General features: G+C 43.3%; 1 protein-coding gene and 1 long non-coding RNA gene across 4 annotated transcripts in view; one reads left to right on the forward strand and one right to left on the reverse strand.

The window, feature by feature from the left end:
- The window catches only part of LOC146358618 (uncharacterized), a 179,900-nt gene that overhangs the window by 149,299 nt on the left and 12,158 nt on the right, over positions 1-18,443 (forward strand). The window lies entirely within an intron of this gene.
- The window catches only part of HIBCH (3-hydroxyisobutyryl-CoA hydrolase), an 85,681-nt gene that overhangs the window by 16,350 nt on the left and 50,888 nt on the right, over positions 1-18,443 (reverse strand). For all 3 annotated transcript variants that reach the window (XM_084816049.1, XM_084816068.1, XM_084816060.1), the window contains exons 7-11: positions 12,916-12,994; positions 10,602-10,747; positions 8,312-8,398; positions 5,745-5,803; positions 4,198-4,279 (exon numbers count right to left, since the gene is read on the reverse strand). In XM_084816049.1, the coding sequence (XP_084672175.1) occupies positions 4,198-4,279; positions 5,745-5,803; positions 8,312-8,398; positions 10,602-10,747; positions 12,916-12,994 (453 nt within the window). The remainder of the gene's footprint in view (positions 1-4,197; positions 4,280-5,744; positions 5,804-8,311; positions 8,399-10,601; positions 10,748-12,915; positions 12,995-18,443) is intronic.

Genomic DNA, 18,443 nt, shown 5'->3' on the forward strand with positions numbered 1-18,443 from the left:
TATAAATTCAAACAGTTAATTTTGTGACATTCTAGACAGCCAGCCAAAAAAACACCAAGTCCCCGACAGCTACGGAGATTTTAAAAAGCCCTCAACTATATGTTTAAAGTTAGCTCAGACTTTGAAAGCTGTTTGCTTATTGTTCGCCCAGATGCTAAAAGCCACATGAATGCTTGACGCTTCAAGCCTGTGGTCTTCAGCATAGTATCTGTGGACACTAGTTTGCTGCAGATATCTCTCGTGGTGCCCACCAAGTTTCCTGCCCCTTCTGATTTTAATTTTGAAGATACTTTAATTAAAGCTTTTTTTTTTTTTAACTGGGAGGTTGGCATGCTGCAAAATGAAGTGCTGGCCTCCAGCACCATCTTTATTCTTAGAAAATAAATCTGATTCGTGGCTGCAGCCCAGCATGCCCAGGGGGAAAAAAAAGGTAAGCTCGGGGTGGTAGGAAGTGTCCTGTCAGGCTGCAGGGAGGTGGGAGGTGAATGGGGGGAGTGTTTGCCTGTGCCATCTGTGTCTGTTTTGCTGGGGGGGGGGGAGGTGTTTTGCCTGTATGTTTCTCCAAGTATCTGCAATTTGCCTTCTATGAAATGTTTTTTTTGTTGTGCTTTGTGGGGGGCAAATATGTAATTTGGCATTTGGGGCTCAGTCCCACCTCTGCCTTGTACTCTGTTTCTTGGTGAAGTTACTTGTCTCTGAGCCTCATCAGTTCGCCCTCTGTGAAATGGGTGTTGGAACAGAAAACTATGGGTTCCAAAGAGTGGTTCTGTGTTTTGAAACTCAGAGCCCACCTCTGGCTTATACTTAGGTTTTGGCCAAGCTATTTTTCTTTTAGTCTCACCAGTTCTGGGAAATGGGTGTTTTATGACTGACGCTCCCGCCACAGCAGCCATTTTGTAAATTGGCAAACCTCCCAAGTCAGCCATTTTGTGAGAGCATCCATGGCACTCTCAAAATTCCAAATGTTCCCATTGAACCAAAAAGTTTGGAGACACCTGCTTTAAGCTTTTTCATTCCAAATATTTACAGGGTCTTGTATATAGGCCTCACCAGAGCTTTCCCCACAAATGTTCAACATAAAATGAGAGCTCTTATTTCATAATAATTTCAAGGAAGTTCAACTTTGCGTCTAGTTTTTAAATTAGTCACACACTATACCAACTCTGATCATTGTTTTAAAAAGATATTTACATAAGGAGGTCAAAGCAGTCAGTCCTAAAGGAAATCAACCCTGAGTGCTCATTGGAAGGACAGCTACTGAAGCTGAAGCTCCAATATTTTGGCTACCTAATGCAAAGAGAAAACTCCCTGGAAAAGACCCTGATGCTGGGAAAGACTGAAGGCAAAAGGAGAAGGGGACGGCAGAGGATGAGATGGCTAGATAGCATCACCGATGCCATGAATATGAACTTGAGCACACTCCGGGAGAGAGCGGAGGACTGGAAGGCCTGGCATGCTATGGTCCATGCGGTCACGAAGAGTCGGACATGACTTAATGACTGAACAACAACAAAGTTGGAACATGGGAATGCATATTCAAATACAGATAGATGGTCTCTACACATGAATGCACATTTCTACACACATCAGTTTTACACCCACGATTCCTGATCCAGCCAGTGATGCATGGGTGAATGTCCTCCACTAGACGTGAGGTCAAGTGCCTACCAATGATAAATGATACTGTACTTTTCATCTAAAACCTCTTTTTTGCCTGGTCGATATCCAACTGGCTTTTATTGCAAAGACATGGAGAAATGTATACATTCTGTTACCTATTATAGTTACTAGTGATAAAGGCCAGGGGAGGAATTGTGTTATTTCTGCAAGCCCCAACTATTGACATACTCTTGTTTGTGCAAAAGTGTGGTTGTTTAGATCAACAAAAGCAGGTGCATGTGCATGCGCACGAGAGAGAAAGAGAGAACGAGAACACACAAACATGAACATGCACTTATTCTACTGGCTTTTTTCTTTTCCTGGAGGGAAGTAGGGAGAGATGGTCCTTTGGGACCTCTGGTTCCAGAACCTATGTTTTAACAAAACCTAAAGTGTGTAAACCACCTCACTTCCTTTTCCTAAGAGGCAGAAAGGCACCGATTTAATTAAATGAGCAATAAATAAGACTTCAGCTTACAAGCTACATGGCTCTGTCTAGATGAGGATGTAAAGGTATAGTATTCTGAATTAATTAGCATCCGCTAAAGTCTGTCAAGTTTCTGTATTTGCCCTGATTACGCCAGATCAAACCCCAGGCTTTTCTAGAGTAAAGAGTTACTTTTAGAATCAAGTTGGACCAATATGTTAGTTAACTGAAGACCAAAATCTCCATAACCTAAATGGAACCCAGGATATGTTTGTCTTTTCAGTAGCAGAATGTACAATATGACACAGAACTCAAATCAGTTCCGTCCACTGTAAATACAACACAGAGACATACTGTAAGTCAAGGGAGGTGCACACCAATCCCATTCATCAGCCAGAGAACTAAGGGCCACTGGGAGGTTGCACCCCCCCTTCCCTCCCTCCCATGAAAAACATGATGGCAATGGAAAGACCACCCTGGGCTCATCCATCAGCCAGGGATGGAGGTGCTGCAAGGAGTTTGCAGTTCTACCTCCCTGCCAGAAAGAGCACTCTGCTCCAAGTGCCAATTGCCCTAAGATGGCAGAAGCGAGAGGAAGGACACTTAAGGCCAAATCCATTGGCCAGGGACTGCTGGGCTGTGCATGTACGTGTGGGAGTTTGTTTTGTTCTATCAATGAAATCTGTTGCAAGTTGCTTTCAGTATTTTCTTATCAGCCACTGCAGTGTGAAACTACTGAAGGCAGAGACAAAAGAACAAGAATAAGCAAGCAGCAGCAATATATTAATAATTGCTCAATTCATACTTGGATATAACCTGGGGCACATATACAGAACAACATTACTATTTCAGGCAGGTGTGTGCAGGGGACAACTGTTTAGCTGCTCAGTCTTCAATCATTGCATCCATTAAAAACACCATTTAGTTGTGCCCCTCTTCAAATGCTGTGAACAAAGCCAGTTCTGATAGTTAAGATAAGCCATAGTTAACAGGCCACTTTTTCTAACACAGCAAATCTTAATCCAAAGTGCTTTTGCCCCTGCTGCCATCGAGCTGCGTGATTCAAGACAAACGATTTCACACCTCTGAGGACCACACACATCTTACATTTTGAATATATATTGTCAATAAAAAGACATTTATTCAAATGATCATGGCAGTGCTTTAAGAAAGTACTCTTTTTTTCAGTTAAGGATGCACAAGTCCCTCTAAACAGGTCTCTCTCGTGTTCATATTTAGGTTTAAGCTCTTCAACTATATTGAAACACCCTTGATCCAGGAGCCAGACTGAAACAAATACATTTATTCAAATACATCTTTGACTCAATAAACATGAACAGTTCAACATCTCGTCAACATATTTTCAGCTAAATGTGCACTACTTCTGTTTGGTTTTATGTACAGCATACATTGGTCAAAGCTGATATAATACAAAACCTGACCATTATGATCTTAGCAACTGTAACTCTCACAATAGATCTTTTTTTAAAAAAAAACTTTATAATTGAAATATTAAAAATTAAGGGGTTATATCTGATGCCACCCTTCTGTTCACGGAACACTCTTTGATTCAGCTGAGGTTTCCATAAACGGAAGTGGGGGAAGGAGTTTTGTTTTTTTTAAGAATTCCCCCATCTTTCTACAGCTCCCTGAGCCCCCACGAAAATCTGCTCCAGAGGGTTGGGAGACCCTTCAGAATACTGTGGGAGATGGTGTAGGGGCTGTAGGAGAACTGCAAATTTAAGCCTTTGGCACACAGCACTAATTGCATGGTTTAACTGGATCCAAGCCAATGGATCTGGAATAAACTAGCATGCCCCAGAGAAAAGAAGTAGATATGGTCACAGGTTTAACTAAAGGAGAAACTCCTTGATTTCCTGTTGGATCTGTTGAACGTGTGTCCCCTCCCTGTCCCCATTTACTACACAGCTGTCAGGTAGGCTACCGTTATTCCCATTTTCCTATAAAGGGGGAAATAGCTAGAGACATGGTGATTTGTCTAATGCCACATTTACTGACCCTGTAGGTAGTGTGGCAGGCCTATAAATGGCATTTGAGGTGGTTTGAGATATGCTTCCCTAAAATAGCAAAAACAGCTAATACAACATCACCTTTAGTTGATGAAGTGCAAAAGGAGAGCCATCCTTGTTCAATTTTTGAACGATTTCTTCCATGCTGTTTGCTGAAAACAGACTAAAAACAGAAAATGTGTCGCATATCAGTCAAGAAGAGGCATAACTGAGAGAGAAAAGTGACTTGAAAATACTGTATTCCTAAGGTTGGGTAACTAAAGCTATCTCCATATGATATTTATTATATTGCAAGGTATGGATGTAGTGTGTATACTACATACACACGCCAAGGAAGTAGTATACATGTGTATATGTTAAACTGAAATTAACAGTAAAGTAACACCAGGCAAAATGTGAAACTTTTGACCCTATCATGAGTTGACCTGAGTAAAATTTTCAAGTTTGAAAGTCTCTAAAAGGATTAAACTACAGTCCTTAAATGTTTGTGCCAATATCTTTGCCAAAGAAGCCACCATATCACAACCATATTGCAACGTTCTCCACTTACACAGGAAATAGTGTTTTCTCATCTTAAAAAATAATTTGTTGGCACATCAGGTTTTAGTATTGACTACCACAGTATCAATGCTTAAAATGACCAAAGTGATTATCAGACATTTGTTTTTTAAAAAATTCTCACGGGCAGCGAAGTTTTTCTATAGGACAGTTATTATTTAGGCAAGCAATGGTTACTACTATAATAGATCACACCATTTCTGCCCATTAATCATTAAAAAGATTGCTAGAGCACCAGTAGTAAGCCAGCATTTTTCTGTAAGGTCCTGTTCAACTAACCACTACAATTTAAACAATTCAGCCAGCATACTATTCTATAGTCTTCTGCAAAATCCTGTTTCTAACAAAAAATTTCCTATCGTAGTGTATTGTAGAACATTTAGTGAAAAAGATATGAACAATGAGAAAATAAGGCCTACATATGAATGGCAGCAGAGCAGACCCAAGAAGTTCAATGTAAGCTTTGCTCAAAGTGGGGTGGGATGCCATTCCACATTGCTTCAGACACACCTGTAACTACCCCACTTCTTTTCAGGTGGACATAATTGGGTCTGGCTTAATCATCCCTCTTCCTTCTTCTCCCACTTTAAAACCATCCCACTTCCTTTTTCCTCTCACTTTGGACACTGAATGTTGTTCTAACTCAATCGTGTAAAATGTGTGTGTGTGTGGGGGGATACAGTTTAAAGTGCATGTAGGCAGGGGCACTGAATTCTCTCTCTCAGGGCCCCCACCCAAATTCACTTCCACATTGGAGCCCAGCTGGAGGAAAAACAACCTCAGGGAAAAAATTGCAGAGGAAAAGTAGTACACTGGGAAAGGGTTCACTACACACATCCAACGAACACAACCCTTTTGCTCTTTGAACAGCACCCACTCTACACATGATGCCAGCAGACCCATATCTAAAGAGATGAGCTGGTTGCCATCCGAAGGCATTCGGCTCTAATGAGGAACCACAGTAATTCAGATGCCATTGAATCAAACCAGGACAACCAGATAAATATTTTTTGCAAGCATCTTTCCCATAATCCATTTCTGCTTGCAAAACATGAACAGTTGACAAGTACCTGTTAATCTTGTCCATGTGTTCGCCAAGTATGAACTCTTTCTCTTGATCAGGTTTGCACTATTACAAAAAGTAAAGTAAACCAAAAACCTTTCATTTCCATACTCCAAATGGTAAAAAAGCAGTTACTATGCTTGTGTTTTATTTAAAAAACAAATGGAATTATTATTCTCAACTCAATCATCAAATTACTTTTCTAATCTTATTACGCCTGTCCTAACTGGGTTTAAACACACACACATTATACTTCAGTTTTGATTCTACAGGGGGCTCCCAGTGGTCTCCTATCCAAATTTCTGATCTTCTGAACTGCTTAAGTTCCTACAGTGCTGCATCATCAGATACTGCCTGGCCATTCAGTGGGCTCATTATTGTAACTGGTTTTTAAAAATAATTCAAGGGCTTCTTTGAAACGTACAGCTGCAATCAACACTGGACTCCTGTGTGTGCAACAGACCTCTCCCATCCTCTGCTCCGCCTGTGAGCCTCCAAAATCCGCTTCAGTGGGGTCCAAAACCCACCAGAGCGGATGGTGGGGGTAGGAAACCACTCCAGTGATAGATGACGTTCTGTTGGCTTTTACAATTCTATTTCATCCATAGGTTCCACTTCTGTTCCGTTTTTATAACAGATGGAACATAAGCAGAGTTCTTCATGCTTCTAAAAAAAACCTTTTTTTTTTTTTTACATACAGTGTGCAGTGTCAGAGCAGCACACGAATGAATAGGACAGCCAAATGTAAAAAGTGACCTGGCTGGGCCCAATACTGGGTCAGTGAGTATATGAGGCTGAAGCACTGCTGAAGGTAAGTGGGTATGGGGCTGGATCAGTGCCTTGGATGGGAGCCCTCTGGGAGCCCTATGTAACAGCAGAATAAGATATATATCTGTACTGGGGCTCCTTTCCCTTTAAACGTTCTGTAAGAGGAGGAATTTTGGCAAGAGGAGCTTGGCACACAGGGGTTAGAAAAGCCCCAAACAAAAGGACTGCACCTGTTTGCGATAAAAGCCGCACCCGCTGAAATGCCTTCTTCTAACTATTAAAGGGTCAGCTGCCAGTCCTCCCTTGCATCCAGCCACCCTACAAATGAACCTTCCTATCTGTTCGTAGTAACACATTGTGGGGCAGCAACTATATACACGTCTCCATCGAAAGGGATGTCAGTCAGATGACTAGTGTTGACTATTCCCTGCCTGCAGAGAGGCTTTGTGTTATGTGAAGCATTTGAATTGTAGCTCATGACAACTGCCTTGAACCTCCTGGCTCTGCAGGGGCCAAGGCTAAGCTACAAACATATGTTTCCGTTACAACAGCTTCAAGCTGCAAAACAGAAACTAAAGCCTGTTATTTGTATTCTGGCGGCTCCCCATGCACAGCTTCCACTCCATTTACTCTCAGCTTGAACATCACAATACCCTCCCTCCTGTCTTTTGCTGAAAATTTACTGCCATGGAGGTAAATTTGTTCTATTAATTACTGGTGCTGACTGCTTATCAGAGAACCTTAGTACAGAAAGCTGTGGCCATACTGGACAAAGAGTGAGAGAGACACACACCATTTCTGGGTTCCAATTTCTGCCAGCACGTAAGATTTCAAACAACACCGAGCTGAGAATTAGCCATCCTTCCTTTCCATTATGGAAAGTAATGAGCGGTATTATGTGAAACACAAAAGACTGCATACTTTTACATCGGTTAAACAAAAGACAGCATCTTACAGTACAGTGCTAGATATGTCTACTTAGATGTAGATGCTACCCCAGGAGCTTCAATGGGATTTGCTTCCAGGTATGTCTGTATAGGGCTGCAGCCTTACGTATTTTTCACGGACGATAGAAAAGCTAAAAATCCTATTAAGTGTCCCACGTGAAAACAACAACCAAGAAACAAAACAGCAAATAATATTTGGCATCAGTAATTTATTGATTTGCTTGGAAAGCACACTGGGATGGTGTTTGACACTACTGCCTAGATTAAGCAGAAAAATATCTCAAACTTTTAAACCCAAAGATACCAGAAATGCAATTCTGACGTATTTGCTCATAAAGCCTCAGTGAAACTTTAAGTGCTGCAAACAAAGCTTGCTGTATTGGCATAAATAAAGCACTGAATTCCCTATCAGACCCCTTACAATTAATTATTTGAACAGCCTCCTTATGACATACTTTATATGCTGTGTGCGCCGAAGAAGCACACAGCATATAAAATACAACAGAAAATGCTTGCTGGTATAGACTTTTCTAATCGATTATATCTGCTTTAACATACTCTTAATAATCTGTATGTCAGAAATAAATGTTATATATGGATTTTTAAAAATTAAGTTCGGATGGTGTTGTGTCTTAGATGTTTTGTCTCAAACTAATATATTCGTAGACAAGAAACTGAAATCGTATATATATACAACCCGGGGTTATTCTTACTGCATGCAGAGCAGGGCTGCCCAGCTTGTGACCCACAAAAAAAGAAGTTAACAATGTGGAGAAGACTTTTATTTATAGAGACTCAATTTGCTATATAAAAGTTCTTCATTACAAACTCTGCTATCACAATTAGCTAATCCATGTACCTTCTTATGATACGAGTCCAGGATATCTGCAACATTTTCCTTTGAGGGGGATTTTAATTCTGTCAAATCTTTTTCTAGGGCAGCCATCTGTAAATAAAAACACCGAGGAGCTGTAAAAACAATAGTCAACTGCATTATTTCACAGATTAGCGCTACAGTTTCAAACCTCATGAAGTCCAGTCAGGTGATACCTTTTTTAGGACCGACCAAAATGCCACAAAAGATTGTGCAAGCTTTCAAGTTCACCAAGCTAGGTGGTATAAGAGGCAGGGGATGATGGAAGAAACAGAAATGTTAAAAAAAATTAGGCCAGAGGAAGATGATTCGCTACCACCTGAAGGTTCCATAACTTCCAACCACTAGGTAATACTGCACAATTGGGTTTTTTTTTATCTAGTGCACCACCTGAGATTAATCTCCAGCTTTGCTAATATGAAGACTGTCATGTTTCTTTTTTATTTCTGCTCTCTGTCTGAGCAGGGTCCTGTGTGTCTCAGCCAGGGCAAGAGATGGATCTGAGTTGCAGCAGGACTTCGTTTTCAGAAACTGGAGGGCCGGGGGGGGGGGGGGGGTGTCAGTCATTGAATCTTTGATCCAGAATGCTAGGTGTTCTCCGATAGCTGCAATACCCAGATGACCATTCAGTCTGCAATCACCATTTTGAAACTGAGTCTATACTGCAGACCCCATGGCCATAAGAGTCAGGAGATGGGGAGAGAAACCAGACTTTTCTTTTTCTTGCCCCATCCCCATGCTGGATGAAGAGTTCTGGAGAACTCGAAACCTTGCACAAAATTTTGTGGCATTCTGGTTGGTCTTAATAAAGGGACTGCCCAACTGTGGGTTTTCTTCCTGGATTCTGGATTTTTTACTCACAGACTAGTGTGGCTATCTTGGTTTTTCATAAACCTTATGAAGAGGCCTTACATTCAGTTCCCAAACAACAACCAATGGGGGGAAAAACCCACACAGGTAATAGCAAAAAATCTGAAAAACCAGAATCTTCTCCCCCACCCCCTTCTATTTAATGCAAGGCTTTGATACTGCACTATTCCGCTTCCAGCAGCCCAAGTGAAGAGGGCCTTTTTCACACACTCATAAAATGAGGTCAAAAGACTCAACCACAGTGGGCCAGTTCACACCATATGACAACCCACTGTGGGTTAATTTACCCCCAAGGAGCTGCGGTGCATGCGGTGCATGCCATTATGAATGTTGTTGTGTCATGTGAGCCCAGCCAATGGGGTTATTTGAGGGTTAAACAACCCTTGCATTACCCTAAAACAGACTGTGGGTTATGCGAGAGCTGTTAAACCCTCAAATAACCCCCGCTGGCCAGGTTCACACGAAGGACAAGCTATGGCAATCCCCAGTCGGGACTTGCATATTCCTAATGGTGGTTGGTGCACACCACAGCTTCTCGAGGGTAAATTAACTCATGATGGGCTGTCAAACCAGGTCAGTGTTAAAGGAGGACACTTGAAACATTAAGTTCTCCCTCTTGGTCAATCTACCCTCTCTGCACCAGTGTTCAGAATTGCTGAGCTTATTCTACAACAAGCGATTTGGGAACTGCTAGAAATCTTGGGAAGACCGTCTTGTCATTAATCTTGTGAACTGTATTTTATAGAGAGAGAACAATGGGGACTGCATACTAAGTTATTCATCAGCTTCCCCCAATATTCCAGTGGTAAGCAGAACAAACAATTTTTTACTTAGGAAAAAAAAGAGAAAAAAAGAAGAGCTCAAAGAAGCCCACATAATTCTCAGCCCTCAATCCAACATTGAATAGGGCATGCCTAACTAGGCGATCCTAGCTAGGCTTCTGCAAACAGGACTTCTTCCATTCACAGATGGGAAAGATCCAGTGGAGGATCCCACTGGCAGAAAGGGGAAGGCAATTTTCACTGACCCCCTCTATTCCTGCAGGCCTCCACTGCCCTCCAGAGCAGATTTTCCAGGGGTGCAAGGGGCTGCAGGAGAGAGGGGGAGTTAATGAAAGTCACCTCCCCTGCTTCACCCAGGGGACACTCCCATCAGGAGGAAACGCAGGATCCCAGCCATTAAAAATGTGCTTAAGCGTCCCTAAAACTGTTGGACTATGTCCTGGAAATTTACTTTGAGTGCCAGAATAACTCTGGGAGGATTTGCAGGGGAAGAGAAAGTTGTTCTCCATATCAGAAAGTGCAAATGGATGCCTGAGAAGACCCGTCCCCAACATCCCAAAACCAGACCCTACAATCCTCTTGAGTATACAAGCATGGCCAGTTACCTGCTCAGACAGATTTACCTTCTCTGCTTCTACAAAGTGAGTTGCAATTCCTGCTTTGTGCACATCTCTTCCTTTCAACCTAAATCCCGTCAGGGCAAGAAAATACCCCAGCTTCCCAGAAAGCTTTGGCAAGAAGTAGCCTCCACCCACATCAGGAAAGAGTCCTACAATTAAAGGTGAAAAAATTATAAACGGAGGCAATAATTCCTTAAACAAAACAACTTGGCTTTTTTGTACTATCTCTAAGCATTCGAAGGTGGCCCTTTCCCCCTGAAATTAGGACCTCTGCTTGCTTGTCTCATCTTGGTTATCAACTCTGAAAAAAAAACCCTCCTTTTTGCAGAATCGAACATTGTGGTTGATTGATTCTAATGGCCACAAGGTTAGATTCTGTAAAAAGCAATACTTGATTTTGTTTTCTCCCTTATTATGAAGAGCTTGTGTGTGTTACTACAAATGCACAAGTATTAATAGAGGTGGCACAAAATGCTGTTTGCTGCAGATGAACTGAAAAACACTTTCCTCAAATTTTGCATTCGTTATTATGATCTTTTATAAGCTGTGCTCAGACATTTTCACAATATTATGGTTGAAATTAATGTTTATCTAGTACTGGCACATGGCACTTTTTTGTGGGGGTGGGGGAGTTCTCAGACACCAAAACCATGAGGAATATTTTTGCATCAGTTTCAAAAGATACATGATTAAACTACAAATGAGCATTTGATCTGTATATGAGGGTCTCAAGGCCTGGATCCAGACTTAGTCATACTTAGAGTAAACCTATTGAAATCAGTGGGACTTAAAACTAGACATGACTGACTTTTAAGTAGTAAAAAGTAGGGGGTGATCCTGATCAGGCTCCTACCACCGGTTATTGGCACTGGAAGAAAAGCTGCCATGTGTACCAGTGAAAGCTTTTCTTACAATGCAAATAGCAAGAGCAAGCCTTCTGATACGGGCTGAGACCACAGTGCTGGACAAAGGGTTAAAAAACCCTACGCACCACACAAGAGTCCCAATGCGGACCAGACCTATCCATCCACCACACCAGTAATGTGCATTCATGGAATTGCTAACTCCGTACATGGTGTCTAGTTTGGCCTTCACCAAGCAAATAACTGGGCCTGTGGAGAGCACAGCCGCGTCTTTCAGGATGCAGCGAATCAGCTGCAGCCATCTCCTTGCTCTTCCAAACTCCTGCAGTTGTTTCATCAGAGCTTGAGGCAAGATGTGCAACAGTGGTATAGATCATGGAACTGTAGCTTCACAGAAAATGTGTTAAGGCCGAAACTATATGTTTTATAAGTGCTACCATCCCTGAGGCTTGTGTGTTTTCTATCCCATACCTGTTCATCACACTGCCTACTCTTCTTCCAGATATATTGATTTGGATCCCATGTTTCCCTTCCTTGAATAGGAAAGAAACTTCACGGAAGGGACTCCAATCCAACAGAGCCTCTCACTAACAGAAATGGGCTGGGAGGAGGTGATTATTGCTGATTCCCCCTTCTCCCTGTATCCCCCACACCATGTCTCCAATGATGCTCCATAGGAGCCTCCAATGATGCTCCTTGGGGCCCCCAATCCTCCAGAGCAGATTTCCAGAGGGCACAGTAGGCTGCAGGGGAAATAGTCAAGAACTGCTTCCTTCCCTCCCGCCAGCGGGCATATCCCATGAGTAGAGTCCTACTCACAAGAAGCTAGGATCGAAGTCAATGTATCGTTATTCACATTATATCCCATCCTTACTCACAACTACCCTTTCAGGCAGGTTAGTGCCTGGACCAAGGTCACCCAGTAAGGTTCATGGCTGAACTCATCTCCCCAGTCAAATTCTAACCTCTAGCTGAAGTGTGGGGAACTGTATGCGGGAGGGGGGAGCGGGATGACTCCCCACCGAGCCCTCTGCAGGCCAGATGGTATCAGGGGGCAGAGCCATCCCCACAACACCATGTGGGCCCCGGTGGAAGCCCAAACTGGGGCTCCTCCAGCCAGTGCTTAAGTGGGAGTGCTTCCGCCTGCCCTGAACTTTCTGCCATTGGGGAGGATGCAGGGCGGGCAAAGCACATAGTGCGCCACTCGCCCTCCCAGCAAGCGACATGTTCAGGGCAATCCCTGCTGTGCTCTGATCGCTGAGTGGAGGTAACAGTAGAGGAGTCCCCTCCCCGCTAGCCTTCAAGGGGTGGGGCTTCGGGAGCCTCCATGGGTTGGATGGGGAAGTTGCTTGGGCTGGAGGTTCCCCATCCCTGCTCTAGCCACTATACCACACCGCTTCTCTATGAAAAGTCTTAATATGGTGCAATAGAAAATGCAATGTTCAGTCTTTTACCTATTGCTGTCTCTGGCATTGCAAAAAGAGTCTTCTCTGTAGCAACTCTGAAATGCCCATGAACAGACAAACCAACACCCTACCAAAAAAAAAAAACACAAGAGAAGATAGAAGTTATCATAAAAGTTTACAATATACGTGCATGCAGACGCTTGAGTAATTTGTATCCTGCCTTCCCTCCAAGGAGCTCAAAGTGGCAAACATGGTTCTCTCCCCAACCATTTTATTCTCGTACCAATCATGGGAGACAGGCTAGGCTAAGAGAGAATGACTGGCCCAACATCACCCAGTGAGCTTCATGGCTAAGTGGAGATTTGAACCCAGGTCTTCCCAGTCCTAATCTGACACTCTAGTCTCGTGTGGCAACCTCTTTTGGTCTGGCACTGGATTATCCCCCAGACCAAGCTCAGAAGGCTGGATGATGCCACAAAGCCCCTCCTGAGACATCATTGGCACCGCACCCACACACCTACTTTTTTCTTCTGTGCAGAGAGAGAGGTGCAGAGCTCCCTGCCTCTCTCTTCATGGAAACTCCACCCAGAGGGAGGGCAGGAGGCCAGGCCAATGGAAAGTGTTCAACCCTCCGCGGGCCAGAGGTTGCCCCCCACGCTCTAGCCACTGCATCACAGTGGCATTCATAGGCATGAATATACACAGTTCTCAAGCTCACTGAAGAACTACTCAGCAACAGTCAATTAAGAGATATGGGCTGCAATTCAAAGAAGCCAGATTAAACATGCAGATGATATCAACACAGGCAAGCTGAACTATCTACATTTTCACACCAGTAGCTCTGAATGCCCACAAGGCAAGTAGCTTGGAAAACTTGATAGCACCTTTCTTTGGAAGTTGGAGCTGTTGCTGTTAATAATTCAAAAAAAATATCCAGATTTATATATGATTTTCCCAAGGCCAGACACAGAGCTTCTTTGAAATACATCACTAGCTTAACTTCTTAATTTACACATTGCTAATTAGCACCTCAAGGATGATAGAGGCAGCAGGATACAAAGTTATTAAAAATAAAATGCTTTGTGGCACACTGCTAACATCTATTATCTAAGGAATGAACCAGGCATTCAGTCATAGAAACCCAGGTCACCAGCAAACAGGTGAAAAACAGCGGCTGATGGGTGTGATGTGTGGACAGACATGTAGTGGGGGAACTTAACCCTGACTCTGACCATCACAACAAATATTAGTCTGGGAACTCCAACTGGGGGGGAGGTGCAGAAAAAAACTGTCAGGCAGGGTAGGACTAAGCAAACCCACCCACTGCATCTCCCTTCAAAGGCATGCCCTCCCCTTGCTGCTTTTCAGCTGTTCGGTGCTGGTCTAAGATTCCACACCATGTCCTCCTAACACCTGATTCAGTACTAAGGATCACAAAAACGAGAATTAGATATAACACCAGAGGCAACTGCATCAACATATGCTAACAGGGGGAAAGCTTAGAATGCATGCTTCTTGGATAATAGTTGGAATTGTCGGGGGGAAAACATGGAAAAGTGGGCCACTTCTAACATTATGATTCAAAGGAGGGACAGACAACTTCTGGTCCTCCTAATGTTTTGGCCTCCAGCTTCCAGCATTCCTCACTACTGGCTGTGCTGGGCTAAGGCTGATAGGAGCTGTAAGCCAAAACATCTGGAGGGCCATAAGTTGCCCATCCTGGGTATGCTCTCATGAGTAAGGCTCACACACAGTGCAATGTGAGAATTGCTGTGGGCAGTAAACAACTGAGTTGTGAGGCAGATATAGAACCCCCTCCCCTCCATCTTGTTTCATTTATAGTGATGGTCAATGGAACAATTCCCTTATACTTTACATTTATATATTCATATAATATTTCTATTTCCTTTTCTCCTCCTTGTTTCCCTAGGTCTTGTTTCCCTAGGAACCATTATGTGACTTAAAAATCACATAATGGTTCCCATGTGTGATCTTTCCCCTTTTCTGTCAAACCACCTGGGACAAGCTTTGCTAGTCAATTTACCTTTCTCTCTGCTGGGGGAGGGGGGGTTCAAATCATTTGCCTCTTGACTTCTAATGGCGCTTCCTTCAAATACACGTTGAAGGCTATATTTCCCAAAGAATGTGTTAGGCTTCCTAAGATGCTGTGAGAAGTTTCTAACAGTGGCCTCGACCTCTCTGTCCCCACACCCCTCAGTTCCTGTGGAACCGTTCACTGAGCCAGGACTCTGAGGCAAAACACTGGCCACACCCCGCCTGTTAACTGTCAGGCTCTCAGGCTATGTTGACAGTTAACCAAGAGTGATGGGAGCAAAAAAGGCATTGCCTATTGTCCTAGAGCCTTCTAAATTATGCACAGGCCCACCTGGTCCAATGTCTTCCCTTTGCATTTGATCCAACCGCCCCCCGGACCCAAAAGCGCCAGCATCTGAGTCAACATCCACTCCCTCTCCATTTCCCAGATCTAATGGATTGCATAATTTTTTATTAGTGTTGCAAGATTTATACCGATTCACTGGTTAATCCACTGAAAAACCTTTAAAAATAGACTACAATGTTGCCCCTGATTAAATCAGGCAGTAGCTTAAAACAACAAAAATTGTTGCTTATAAACACCACAGATGGGATACCTCTTCTAACATGCCTGCTACAACATGTGCACATCATCTAATGACAAAGAAGTTCTGCTTCTTGCTTCAGAAATGTTTTTATCCATATGGAAATTTATGCAAATCTAAATCAATAGATTTTTCCAACCAAACCTCATGATTACACCAACCTAGAACCTAGGTCTAGACCCTAGACCAGAGGCGGGCAATTTGTGGACCTCCAGATGTTTTGGCCTACAACTCCCATCAGCCCTCACTAGCATAGCCAATGGTGAGGGATGATGAGAGTTGTAGGTCAAAACAAATTGTCCACCCCTGACTTAGACTGTGTCTTTCTTTCTATCCATTTCCTGACATCTCTCAACAGGTATTTAAAACTGAGCTGGGTGAGCAGCCGATGCCAGATGGAAGAGTCAAGGCCCACGGAATGCTCCCTGCCACCCATTTGTTACTCGCCTGTTTTAAAATATCTTGCCTGTTCTCCATTCCAGATAGGAAATGGCGTAATGGAGGAGAAGCCAGCTGCCTTGTGCTTACAGTCATATCTCTGCACGGGGAATAAAAAGGCCCAGACTGGAAAGATACGCCTGCTTAGGCCACCCCTCCAAATGAGAGCTAGAAAAGTTCATTTGCCACCTAGTCTGATGTTCTCTTTCACACCAGGTAAGGCCTCCCCTCTCTGCAAAACACCCCTGAATCTGTCATCAGCCTTCGGTTCTCTCGAGGAACAGTCTCAAGAACTGAACATCTGGAGTGGCATAATAATCTTCCCTTGGCATCACCTCCAGTGGGCCGCCAGAGCCATGTCATTAGTGACCTTCAAAACACAATAAAAGGCTAATTAATTCACTTAGGCCGTTCCCTGGCAGTGCATCTCTGTGGGAAAACCAGATTATTTCAGGAGATGGGTTCCCTTATTTCAAGGCTGCTAAATAAATGAATCCTTAAGCAAGCACCTCTTCAATTTGCATGTTGTAAAAACAGAAAAACAATGTCTTCTTGTTCAATAAGGGCAATTCAGGTAAAAGGTAAGCCAACAGCCTTTAAAAAAAAACCAATTTATTTAAAGACCAGGAACAAGGAATGAACCACTAAATGCAAGATTCAAACAAAATCTTTGATGAAAGTTGCACATATTGCTAATTAAGAAGAGAGAAGAAAAAGAGCTCCCCTGTGACATTAAGAACACTGAAGCAAATATAATATTGGAGTACAAACGTTAGGAGATGTGAAAATGTACCTCTGTCTTGCCAACATGGGGCTGCCTGGGATTCTGTTATTTTTTTATTATGCAAACACCAAAAAATTAAGGCAATATATAAAACACAATTTATGAAATTATTATTACACAATAAAAATATATCCAATGATTAGGTTTGATATCTATATTTAGACTACATTTCCATGACTGATTCAAGCATTTGTTTCAACTCAGACTCAATTCAGCATTGAGACAAGAAAGAAATGTGCACTTTGTGCTCCATTTCTACTTGAGAAACATGCCAACCAATATGCCCCTTATCAACATCAAGTGTGAAATATACACTGCAAGAGACAGCAATAGCAACAAGTGAGAAAAATCTAAAATTGTTCCCAGTAATCCCTCACAGTCTGAATGGAACAGTCATTTGAAGGAACTTTTGTAAATGTCAGGGGTAACACGCAGGACACAATGATTCAGGCTGAAATGGTAACGTGCCAAGAAATGACAGATTTATGGGTTTAGTGTAACAAAACAGTCAGTGAGCTATAGCTATTGCTCTAATCCCCGCCCCCAAGTCAGTCATTTGATGTGCAACTGCTTTTCTCATCTGATAAATGATAGAGAGGGAACATAGTTCAGCAACACATGCTTTGCAACTGGGTCTAAAGGTCAAGGTTCTATCCCTGACACCACTGGTTAAAAGAGACTCATGTAAAGGGCCTGGTGCATGCTCTGGCAGCACCTGATATTGCACAGCACTGCCAAAGCTAAATATGTGTGGGACCTCATCAGTTCCTCATCGGACAGGAGAGCCCTGGGAATCATTTATCAGAACAGGGTGCAGATGTAATAAAAATGTTTATTAAAGATGTCAGGTAGCAGGGTGTAGCGGAAGGCAGAGGGCCATGTGATTCAACTGAGCCACTCCTGGCCTGCTGCCACCATCCTCCACTTGGCACCACACCCGAGAATGGAGGGAACTCCCGGGCACACCTGCCCCTGGGCACAAGCAGCAGAGACCAAACCGGTTCTCCCAATTCCTTGCATCCAGAACAAGCAAAGATTAGCAGCGCCAATCACAAAACAGCACGGGATTCAGCACTGACCCAGATGGCAACAGGAGCACTATTCTTGGATTTACAAGTCTGGGAGAGGGGTGTAAGAAGGATACAAAAACAAATGAATTACAAAGATCTGCAATACATCAAACAGTTGGAAACCCAAGTACAAACAAAATAAAAACACCCTAACTGGCCTTTGCTACTTACTTGTCATAGAGATCCTTAGTCATAAGCCGCACCAAGCCCGAAACCTCCCCCTTGAGACAGGATGAGGACAAAGGACATTGGGCAGAAAGTGCTCCCCAGATGTATCCCATATCCAGGCCCAGCTCTGATGCTCTCCTTGCTCCCTTCTTGAAAGGCAGGTCAAAGGGAGAGGTGGCGTGATTCACCCCATCCCAGCTGTAGGCTCCCCCCTCCCTTCCGCCCCAAGTGGTTTGTGACCTTGAGGCCGGAGACAGCAGAGCCATATACTTCCGAGATATCACAGACTCACGCTCCCCTCAGGTGTCACAAGGCCCTGTGCCAACATCCTCCTTCTTGGGCCCCTCACAGACTAGCCATCTCTAACCCACACAAAAATGAATATGGGAAGCAAACAAAAAAGAACATGGAGTCACTCTGGTTCTTTACACAGGGCTAGGAGAGATCTCTGGCTGAGCCACTGCTGTAGGCAGTGCT

The sequence above is a fragment of the Heloderma suspectum genome, chromosome 1 (assembly GCF_057233095.1).
Source record: "Heloderma suspectum isolate Gila_16-S chromosome 1, 16-S_ref, whole genome shotgun sequence".
Classification (NCBI taxonomy): Eukaryota; Metazoa; Chordata; class Lepidosauria; order Squamata; family Helodermatidae; genus Heloderma; species Heloderma suspectum.